At 41.2% G+C, this 11,838-nt stretch overlaps 1 protein-coding gene across 2 annotated transcripts in view; it reads left to right on the forward strand.

Moving 5' to 3' along the window:
- The window catches only part of LOC124552533 (proliferation-associated protein 2G4), a 62,873-nt gene extending 55,097 nt beyond the window's left edge, over positions 1-7,776 (forward strand). The window contains exon 9 of one of the 2 annotated variants that reach the window (XM_047126849.1): positions 6,491-7,752. In XM_047126849.1, coding sequence (XP_046982805.1) covers positions 6,491-6,598 — 108 coding nt within the window. In that variant the 3' untranslated portion in view covers positions 6,599-7,752. Of the gene's footprint in view, positions 1-6,490 lie in introns of both variants that reach the window. The other variant, XM_047126848.1, reaches the window with a different exon arrangement.
- Positions 7,777-11,838: the final 4,062 nt, after the last annotated feature.

The following is an 11,838-nucleotide window of genomic DNA, read 5'->3' on the forward strand; positions in this document are numbered from 1 at the left end:
GTGCTTAGGAGATATCCTAGTGAGCATTACTCCTCACCAGTCCTTGAATATGACACAGGACATTTTCTACAGGGCCTCTTCTTCAATCTAATGAGGACTCAGGACTAATCTAGTATTGTGGCATTCATTTCATCCAGGGAGCCCAAAGAGGTCCTAAGAACAATCATGTTGATACTGGCACTTTTATCCTGGCTTTTGAGTATACCCTTGTGAAAAAAGTCAGTTACAGTTTATCATTACTGCTTGATGTAGACGACTCCTGTTTTTGGCAACTGTGGCCACCCTGTCCATGTGGGGAGGCCTTGCACACCACCACCCGAGTGAGTGAACTGTTCCAGCCCATGTCTCATCGCTCCCCAGATTACTCAATCTATATAAAGGCAGGGAAGACTCAGGAATTAAAGACTCCCAACCATTTATCCTGAGGCACTATAGAAATTCGACCGTGTCCATCAGGCATCTCTAATGTCTACCGTTGCTACTGTGGAGTTCTTTTCTCCTCCTCTCTCTTCCATCCTGCCACCTTCCCTTTCCTCCTCCCTGATGGTTCCCATTCCCTCTCTACATGGAACTTCCCCTACTCCTTGGCCAGAGAAGAAACTCTCCTCTCCAGCCAGGGTCAGATCTGACATTTGTGCATGGATGTCACCCATCCTTACTGATGACACACTGAATCGGCACAGTGATTGATTCTGACCTGTTGGATGTCCATCTGGACTTTTGTACTGCTCTCCTCCAAAGGAGCTGTAATGGTTATTATCACCACCTTCTGGAATTGCAGCCTTTTCTGTCTCTTTGCTCTACTCTGTAGCTTGTGTTGTATTGCAGGAATCTCATATCATAGATGCTCAGTCACTGAATCTTTGTGGTTTCCAAGGCTTCTGCTGGAACTGGGTCAGCCCTTTGCAAGCCTAGAGTGGTGTCTGTACGTAGGTGTGTATGGACATTATTAGTTCCTAGGTTCCTCTTCAAACTGCACTGGAAGTGGTGGCCATTAGAATGTATTTGTACTCTGCAGTAACAGTATACAGACCTTATCTGCCCCCTGACTGGCCTCCTACACTTCCTTCAGTTTATGCCTGCCTCCAACAGCTCCCTCCTCAACCCTTCATTTTCTGTGGGGATTAGAACATCCATAAACCTCTATGGCATGGTACTACAATGACTGACAGAGGGAGGACTGTAGAAACATGCTGGCAAGGCTTGACCTTTCTTCTCAATACTGGAGCCCCCACAATAAGTGTCACACGACACTTTTTTGGCTGTTGATCATTCCATATGGAGCCCTGGATACACATTCCCTCCATTCAACAGGGCGTTCATGATGATTTGTGTGACCGGATTTTCTTATATTTTCTTCGGCGTCATTTGCCTGTGCGCCTTCCCAGGTGGGTCTTTACTAACACGGACTGGGGATGGCAGCCAAGGTAAAAGCACCCAACTGCTCCTCCACACGAAAGCATTGACGAATCTGTACAGAATTTGACTGACACCATCCTTTCAGCAGCTGCTTCAGCAATGCCTCCTTCCTCGGGTCTCCCTGATGGAAGACTGTGCCTTGGTGGACCCTCGAAATTGCTGCAGCTATTAAAGACTGCCATCTTGATCTCCATGTTACAAAACTGTCTGTGTTTATCCATCTCTCGAGCACCTCCTTACCTTTAAATGGCTTTGTGTCTGGGCCCTTTACCTAATTAAATTTTAGATATGGATTTGTTGGGAATGGTATGTTGCTGCCATAGAGCTACATACTCCCGCTTTGCAGATATGGGCAAAGATCAAGCAAATTTTTGGCCACTGTCCTACTACAGGTGTCTGGGTATTCCCTGAGCAGTGTTATCCTCACCAGCTCAGATACTGTCACTGAGGATTTTGCTCAGTGTTTCGCCCAGGCCTCAGCATTGGTCCACTATCCATCCAAATTCCATCATCTCAAACGCTGTCTGTAATGACTCAGTTTTCCCTGCTGTCGCCCGGAGCCCTATAATGCCCCGTTTAGCAAGCAGGAATTCGCCACTGTCCTTGCTCTCCATCGTGCCATGGCTCCAGGATCAAACCGGGTGCACATTCAAATGCTTCAGCATTTATCTGTGGCTAGCCAAAATCACATACTTGACCTTTTTAACCGTCTCTGAAGCTAGGGGAATTACCTTCCCAGTGGTGAGAAAGTGTAGTCATACCAATGTTGACATTGAGTTAACTGCCTCCTCAGGTGGACAGCCATTGTGCAATCAGTTTAACCATTGCCCCCTGCAAGTTACTTGAATGTATAATAAGTTGGAGGCTGTGTTGGATGCTCGAATACCAGCAGGCATGTTGGTTGCATCTCAAAGTTTTGATGCCTCAGCAATACCAACTGGTTTGTGGATCCCTCTACTCTGCTCGGGCTCTACAAGGCATTGGTCCAGTGCCATCTAGATTACAGGAGTCTCGCATATGGTTTGAGTATCACCTTTGACATTACAGATGCTACCTTCGTCAACCCTTGGTTTTAACTATCCCTAATTCTTTCTGCGCTCAAACAGTGTGTGCCCTCGGTGGTCTTTGTCTGGACCCTGTGTCATGTTGGGAATGAACTTGATGACAGGCTGGCCAAATTGGCTATGGCAAGCCGTCTCATGAGATCTGGTGTTAGGCCTTTGAACGGTATTAGTCAAGTTCTAAGGATTTAGAATGTGGAATGACATACTGTAACTTCACTGAACAACCTATGAGTGGTAAAAAAAAAGCACTCTGTCTTCAGGCCTCAAGTGGCCCATCGGGACCATCCGACTGCCGCGTCATCCTCAGTTAAGGATGTGGATAGGAGGGGTGTGCAGTCAGCACACCGCTCTCCCGGTCATTATGATAGTTTTCTTTGACCAGAGCCGCTACTATTCAGTCGAGTAGCTCCTCATTTGGCATCATGAGTCTGAGTGCACCCTTATGGGTGGTAAAGGACACTACAAATTCATGGAGGTCCTCCGTATGGGCCTCTTGTAGGTCTCCATCATCCTTTGCTGGCTGACATCGGCCATATTTGGCTGACTCATGATCATATCAGTCATGAGGATCCACTCAAATGTTGTTGTGCCCATTTAATGGTGGGCTTCGTTTTGATGGACTGTCATAACCTAGCTGCTCTGCGGCAGATACTTAATTTTCCTGACTCGCTACCCCTGGTGGTAGAGGATGATGCCTCAGTGGCTCATCTGGTTTTATGGTTTATTCGTGAAAGAGGTTTTTATCACTCTAAGGGAGGATGCCTCAGCCTTGTCAGCTCACTGAGGGGTTCGCAGGATGCCTTACCACCTATCTACTGACCAAGCAGTGACAGGTGGGCTTGGTGGTCTGCCCCAGCCGTCACCCTACCCGGTCTCTTGCTTTTCTTCCCCTTTCTTAAGTGTTCTGTTTTACTTGATGTTCTTCTGTGTTTTCCCGTGCTTCTCTAATCTCTTCTTGTCTATTTCATCAGTGTTTTCTGTGGGGTGCCACTGTAAGTGGCGGGAGGGTATGTTCCCCATCACACTTTCTACCTTTGGGGTTTTCTTTCCTTCAGTTTAGTGCACTAGGCCATGGTTTTGGTGACTTGGAATCCCAGGTAAGAGGGACCGATGATCTCATAGTTTGGTCCTTTCAATCGTTAAACCAGCCAACCAACCAACCTATGAATGGTCTCCACTCAACTGTACTTTTCATTTCCACTGCCTCATCTCTCTTCTAATTCTGTATCTATCCACCTCTTCTCTCTCTCTTACTGCCACTCCTCTTGCTGGCCATCAATATCTCCTCTTTATTTGGCTCCCATTGTTAATGTCTCATCACTCCCCCCCCCCCCCTCTCTCTCTCTCTCTCTCTCTCTCTCTCTCTCTCTCTCTCTCTCTCTCTCTCTCACACTCTCACACACACTCACACTCACTCACTCTCACTGTCTGTCCTACCATCACTGTCCTTTCTCTCTTCCACTGTCACTGTCCCTGCTATTGCATCCCAAAATTTTTGGTGAGGATAGTGGAATAGAGATGGAGGCAGCTGGTTCCCCATTTTTCTGTCAGTGTTTTAAAGAGGAACATATTTGCCTTTTTTGTACTCTAACAGGAATATTTTTCCTCTGGTGTGCTGCTTATATAAAGTGAATTCTATAGGTTGGTAAAGTTTAGACTCTTTATATACTTCGACACTTGTAAACTGCAAATAAGTATGCATAACGTAAGGTTAACACACAATCATGTGCTTTATATTGTTTCTGGATACTTTGCATACAGATCGCAATTCATCAATAATGCCTGGCTTTTGATTTGTATCTTAAGAGTAGAAATGTTATTTTATGGAATATGCAGTCCTATCAGTTTAACATAATTTTTGGATGTCACTGTAAGTTCTCTTTAGACATATTAAGACTATTTTCTTGCCCTGCCCCCTGCAGTACCACTTTGAATGTATTTGTGTAGGTGTGAAAATCACATTATACAGAGATTATATATAAAAACAAAGATGAGGTGACTTACCGAACAAAAGCGCTGGCAGGTCGATAGACACACAAACAAACACAAACACACACACAAAATTCAAGCTTTCGCAACAAACTGTTGCCTCATCAGGAAAGAGGGAAGGAGAGGGGAAGACGAAAGGAAGTGGGTTTTAAGGGAGAGGGTAAGGAGTCATTCCAATCCCGGGAGCGGAAAGACTTACCTTAGGGGGAAAAAAGGACAGGTATACACTCGCACACACGCACATATCCGTGTGCGAGTGTATACCTGTCCTTTTTTCCCCCTAAGGTAAGTCTTTCCGCTCCCGGGATTGGAATGACTCCTTACCCTCTCCCTTAAAACCCACTTCCTTTCGTCTTCCCCTCTCCTTCCCTCTTTCCTGATGAGGCAACAGTTTGTTGCGAAAGCTTGAATTTTGTGTGTGTGTTTGTGTTTGTTTGTGTGTCTATCGACCTGCCAGCGCTTTTGTTCGGTAAGTCACCTCATCTTTGTTTTTATATATAATTTTTCCCACGTGGAATGTTTCCTTCCATTACATTATACAGAGACATGCATCATGAAGTATTTTTGGTGGTTTCAGAATGCTTGTGATGACCTTGAACCTCTGGAGCATGGTAACAGATATTCAAGTAGTTTCGAACATTCCTGGCAATATCATCTTCATAACTTACAGTAAATATTTCGATGATATGCCATGAATAGAAAGTATAGGAATGCCTATTATCACAATTCTACTTTCTATACCCAAAAAGTCATGGTTTTTCGGAATTTACTCAGGAACTGCTCATTAACAAGTGTTACTTTTGTAAGCCACCTAAGGTCCGACCTAAACCAGACATAATGCAAGAGAACCAACCTATTTGTTGAATTTGCCCACTGGAGTAAGTATATAATGTTTAAATATTGATCCTATACTGGATAGCTACAGTATGCCCACCCTTCTGATAGTTACACAAGTGGTTGCTAGGGCAAGAGCTATCCAGAACTCTGGCCGCCTTTATCTCTGCAGTCAATAGAACCCAAGATGTGATGCCCTGAACAATTCCATTTTTGTGCACAGCTATTTGGAACATATCGCTGCTGTGCACTGTCGTACATGGACCGATATCATGTCAGCGGCTACAGCTGTTACTAGAATGGAATTCATTGGAAGTAGGTTGTTTCTGTTTGACAGCACATCTAGAACAATATTCTTTATATGGAAAGTCAAATTAGATCAGGCTTCAGTAACTAGCGGTTAACCAATACTAGTACACTGCTGCCCCCAGATTTATTACATGAACATTTTTTGAAACTCTCTGATTTTGCATTGTGCCGCTGAAAACTGTGTATTTCATGTTATTTTCCACTTTGTTTATACGAAATGTTCCTGTTCCTCATTATTTGCTATGGGACAATTTTCACAAAGTGCAGTGGGCAAAACACATATTGCCAGCCGACTTCCTGCTGTTAATCTTAGCCAGGGAATGCCTAACATGTGTCGCAGTGTCACTTGAAAAATGTAAACTAACACATACTTGTAATCACAGTACCATATGGTGTCCTGTAATTATAAGTAACACAATACTACTTTTGCTCCAGTTAAAACTTCCAAAATGCCAAATTTTATACGCTTTGTTTTGCTGTTTTCATTTGTGGATGACAGGATTTGTTTGTAGTTTCAGGAAACAAATAAGCCTGGTGGTTATGAAAAAAGAAGGAAAATCTTGATATTTTTACCAACTTTACTCTTCCAACAACGAACATTTTTCTTTCACTTTGTTCCCAACTGTGTCGTCAGTTTCGCTTGTATCAACCGTGTGACAGTGGGAGAGTCTGCAATAATAACTAGACAGTGAAATTATTAAACAATACTGCGGATTTATAAGTTACATATGCTACACATCTGATTATATTGACAGAAGTAAACATTCAGTTCATGCATCTAACATATTGTACCCTTCATTTCATGTGACACTTTGTCGTAGTTTGGACATTTTTTGTCACATTCATTTTGACTGTTACTATGAAATTTGTTTCAGGCCCTGCTGAATACCTCTGCTAATCCCAAGACAGCAAAGAAGAAGAAAAAGAAGGCAGAAAAGGCAATTTTAAATGACGCGCCTGTAGAGGTTGAGGGAGAAGCATAACATTTGTGCTTTTTTAAAAAATGTGGCTTGGATAATTGGTTCCGTGAACTTCAAAGAAATTTGTTCTGGACTTCGAATCGTGGAACGAGATTACCACTGAGCACTTTTAGTGTCAATCTTCCTGGACATCTGTTAGTTGGAGGAGATATGTACTTGCTTTTTGCCCTTCCTTTAAAGAAAAGAGAGAAATTGTTAACGTGTTGTGACGTTAAAATCTAACCTCTAAACTCCTTCAGCCTTCTGTTTTTGTATGTGTGAGTGTGACGAAAAGAAAAATCCATTACATCAGAAACTGTAATGGTTATGTGCAGTGGCTTTCCTGCGAAAGCTAATAAAGTTTTATTTTATTCTGAAACGACAGCGAGAGTTCTCGTAGTTGTGTGCATATTTTGTTTTCAGGCAGTTGTGTGCGTAATAAATCTGTCACTTTTTACAAACTGTTGAAACAGTGAAAAAATTACTTTGTCCCAGAAACTTCGGTGGACAGGAGTCTTCTTGTTTTTCTTTTAGACAAGATAAAATAACGATGTGATATCGATATAGGTACTCGATGACATGAATTCACATTAGGCACTTGTCTTTCCAGGGAAGCGTAGCATGGAATGTGAAATTTGGTTACTGCCTGTAAATAATAATGATACAAGGATTTTTTTTATTTTTCATTATGCTTCATTTACACTGTAGTATGCTTGATGTACTTTTTTCCTGTTGTGTGTACTTACAGAATTTCGGGTTAACTGAGAGTGTGTCTATGTGGAATGTATTTTCTTTTTAAGAATATTGCTCTGTACAACCATTAGATAAGTTTGTGGACACTAATGTAATTAAAGTATTACTATTTTTCAACTGAGAAAAATGCTCTCAGGAGGAGATAGCCTATTGAATTTGAAGATGTGTGCAAGTAAACGAGCTAATGGTACCTCCAGCCCAGTCAGATTTTGCAACATATAATAGGAGCCTCATGCACAATAAGTGATATTGACTAATTATTTGTTATTTCTTGGTTAGGTTTTGGTTTGAGATTTGTGCGATCTCTTAGTAATATGTGATAGTTTGAGTGAGTCATAAAAAAGTGCTTGTGTTGGAATCCAAATAGTTGTATTTTTTAATACCAGAAAACTAAATTTCTTTTGAGGAAGAGAGATTTGATTAAATGTTGTCTGTGTTTAATTTTTTATCACATGTGAACTGCTATATTTTCTTGTAAAGAATCCTCTACCCAGTCCTCCCTACCCTAGCTCCACCCCCCCCCCCTCTCTCTCTCTCTCTCTCTCTCTCTCTCTCTCTCTGTCTCTCTCTCTCTCTCTCTCTCTCTGTCTGTGCATTCTGAGTTCTCTAAATGATCCATAATTTCATGCTTGAACTGTTCCTAATACTCACCCAATCATAACATCACATAATTTTCCTCTTAATCTGTGGCATTATGTAAAATGTGTTTTGAAAAGGTGACATACAAATGTACAAACAGGGAAGTCATAAGTCATGCAATTAATCACTGTTCTGTAAAAGTATATTCTTTGTGGAGGGAACAAAACACTGATAATTATCTTGAGAGTAGAGCTAGTGCTGAAATATTTTTCCAGTCAACCAGTGTCACGATTCACAACAATTTTCATTACTCACTTTACAGTCTTGTGCAGCAAAAAGTGTTTTTTGTGTCAATGTGAGCAGGAATAATTTGGTTTTATATTTTGGTTATTGTATGTATGTGTGTGGGGAAAGGAACATACAGTGCCTCACAGCTTTGTCAGTATTTTTGTTTGTATGAGCATAAATGTGAAATAACAAACACACTGACAATCAAATACATCATCTTAAAATTATAATAAAGAAACATGACTGCTAGTTGACAGAAATACAAACTTTGTTTCATTTCCAGAGTTCAGCATGGGATTTCGCACATTATTGTAATGATGACCTATGCAGATGATAATGAGAAGCAAGAGGAAAGATGTAAATTTTTGGTATGTCATTTCAGCTGTTAGTTGGGTGACAACTTTTAATACAGAATCTTGTGTTTCTGGGACACACAATTGTGACTGAACATGACTCCATCAATAGGAAAAGGCAAATGCCAGGACAGGTCCTATAGTTACCTCACAGGAAAAGTGTGTATTGATCCTTGTCAGTAGTTGGTGTGGTTTGATAAAAATCAGATTTTTTGTCTGTTGTATATTGAAGTGAAAACTGGAGCAACCAGTAAGTGAGCTGAAACAACATCCAATCCAGTGCTGAAACCCCCCCCCCCCCTCTCTCTCTCTCTCTCTCTCTCTCTCTCTCTCTCTCTCTCTCTCTCTCTCTCTCTCTCTCTCTCTACCCCTCCCCTGTCATATATCACAGCAATTGAAGTAGTGGTGCTGTTCTACTGCAGATCATCTTCACTATCAGTTGCTATCTTCCTTATGGTTGGTGAAATGGCATAAAAGATCATTTTTGGTGGCAATTCCTTTAAGGAAAGAATCAGCTTATGGTTTCACATATTGCATAAATTTCTCATTTATACCAATGTGTTATTCCTTACATTAAAGAGTCAGCTGGTGGTGTACTACTGCATGATTAAAAGTTTAGTCAGTCCCTTTGCAGTTTCCTATGATAATGGTGTCATGTAGAGTTAACATAATATGCCCAAGTAAGACAAATGCACTGGTTACTTGTCACCAGTTGCACTCTTCACATTTATAGATATGCTATTATTAATAAGCATGACACTGACTATTTTGTAACAAATTTCAATAGTTGCCTACTTGCACATAAAAAATATGTAAAATAAGGAATGGCAGCCACTCATTTATATTTTGCTCCATGCATTTGTTCACTGTAGATGAGTGATTGCCTTTTCCTTGTTTTAAGCATTGCTACATCCAGGAATTTCTATTATTGTTAAAGCATTGCTTCCCAATGTGGGCTCTGTAGCTCACTGGAATATGCTCGACTACCCAGAGGCTCCTTCCATTAATATTGTAGACAGTTGTACCTCGTATATAGCTGGCAACAATATGGTAGTACATTTATCTATGAAAACTGTCATTTATTTAAAGTATAATTAGGACATACCTTGCTCAATTCTCCAAGGCCTCTCACACATGATGGGTACATCAGGAAGCAGGCTGTGGATCAGAGAGCTGAAGTTCTGCTCAGTTAAGTCACTTCTGTAGAATTACTTTTAAAACATTTCCCATTGAGGTGACAGTTTGTTACCACAGTTGTTTAGAAGAAACACCAAATATAAAATAGGAAGAATTGGCGCCACTAAGAAATTGGTTCTTTTTAAGTTAGTTTTCCATTGGCTTCAAAATACACTTTGAGCAGATATTACACAAATGTGAGACTCAAGGTGGCTGATACTGAGGTAAGCAAAATATAGTGTGTAAAAACATAGTATTATACTATGTCAAGTTAGAAATAGGATGTCAGTAAAAAAGAATACAAGTAGAAAAGTCTTTGAAGTTCAACAATTTATTTTCCAATTCTGTAAAATTGATACATTGGTAATGGCTCGAATGGACACAAGGGTGGACTGCATGTTGGTTTGTTTCCCAAGTCAAAATCCTTAGTGTATGTTCTACATAATACCAAACTTGCGATTTTTTTTAATTTGTCTGTGAGGTTTGGTACAGTACAAAATGACCAAATCTGTATTTGTGCAATGAAATGCTTTACATGAAAAAAATTGCAATTTGCATTATATTTAGATATGTACAGATGATCATTAGTAATTGACTGTATGGTGAAACTGCATGAACTGTGATAAGCATTGAAAGGCCAGTTGAAAGTGGCTCAGTGCTTCCCATTTGAAGGTTTCAAATTAACTCAGAACAGCAGTGATCCACCTAATTTATACAATGGAGATAGCGAATGGGTGATCATCTGGTTGACATGTGAAAGGTTAAATTTGAAACTGCCATAATTTAACACAGGAAAAATGAAAATAAACAAATATTGAAAGTAAAGCTACTTCAGATGATGCAACAGACTAACATTGGTGTGGTCTTCAGTCTGAAAACTGGTTTGGTGCAGCTCTCCAAGCTACTCTATCCTGCAACCTATGCTGCCGAAATATTACAGTAGAAAACCCGGGATGGAATGACGACTATTTTATGAAAAGGATAGATGTCAAATGCAGACAGGCAGAACCACTGTTACACATTTTACCTTTTGGCTGAAGGCCATCTTCACAAGTAGAAAAATGCAAGCAAAAGGGGAGAAATATCAGGTCAGGATTAAAGGAGAGCGTAGTGCAGTTGTAAGTGTTCGAAGAGATGTGGGAACAGGATAGGGAGGATGCTGGGTGCAGTCAGGAGATTTTTGGGGGGGGGGGGGGGCGGCGGTGAGTGAAGTGGATAAGGGGAATAAGACTAGTTGGTGTGTTGGTGGAATAGAAGGCTGTTTAGTGTGGGTGCAGGGAAGGATATAGGTGGACAACAGTAATGTGGGATATTTTGCAGGTTGAGTTCCCACCTGCACAGTTCAAAAAGCAGAAGGAAGAAACCAGATGGTGCTGGTTGTACAGCAATCACTGAATTGAGGAACATTGTCTTGGGCAGTATGTCCAGCAACTGGGTGTTCAAGCTCTCTCTAGGGCACAATTCGTTGGTGGCAATTCATTATGATAAGAAGTTTGTTGCTTGTCGGGCCCACATAGAATGCAACACAGTAGTTGCGTATTAGTTGGTGGCTCAAACGCCTTCTTTCACAGGTAGCCCTTCCTTTGATGCCTGTGACTGGACTGAAGTAAGTGGTAGTGGGTGAACCTATGGGGAACTTTCGCCGTTATCATCGCTGATTCGTGGGGTGGTGCATTATTCTGGCAAAAGAACACTTTTTTGTGTGCCAACCTTGATCTTTTTTTCAGCCAATGCAAGTTTAAAACGATCCAACAGTGAAGCACAATAGGGTCACAAAAACAGTAGCCATCACCTTACCAGCTGAAAGAATGGTCTTTGGCGTCTCCTGCACAGTTTCACCAGTTTTTGTACATTGTTGTGACTGCTGTTTCGACTCTGGTGTGTAGTGGTGGATCTAGGTTTCATTAGTAGCCACAAAACAGTCTTGTGGATTGTGGACATTACTTGACATTGTGTTGAAATGTTGTGCTGGATGCACTTATGGTTGACTGTGAGCAGTTGTGGAACCCACCTTGCATATAGTTTCTTCATAGTCATTATGCACTCGCTCAGGTGAGATTACTACTGTCTCAGCAGTCTCACGAATTTTTATTTGGCAGTCTTAAATTACAGATT

The sequence above is a fragment of the Schistocerca americana genome, chromosome 10 (assembly GCF_021461395.2).
Source record: "Schistocerca americana isolate TAMUIC-IGC-003095 chromosome 10, iqSchAmer2.1, whole genome shotgun sequence".
Taxonomy (NCBI): domain Eukaryota; kingdom Metazoa; phylum Arthropoda; class Insecta; order Orthoptera; family Acrididae; genus Schistocerca; species Schistocerca americana.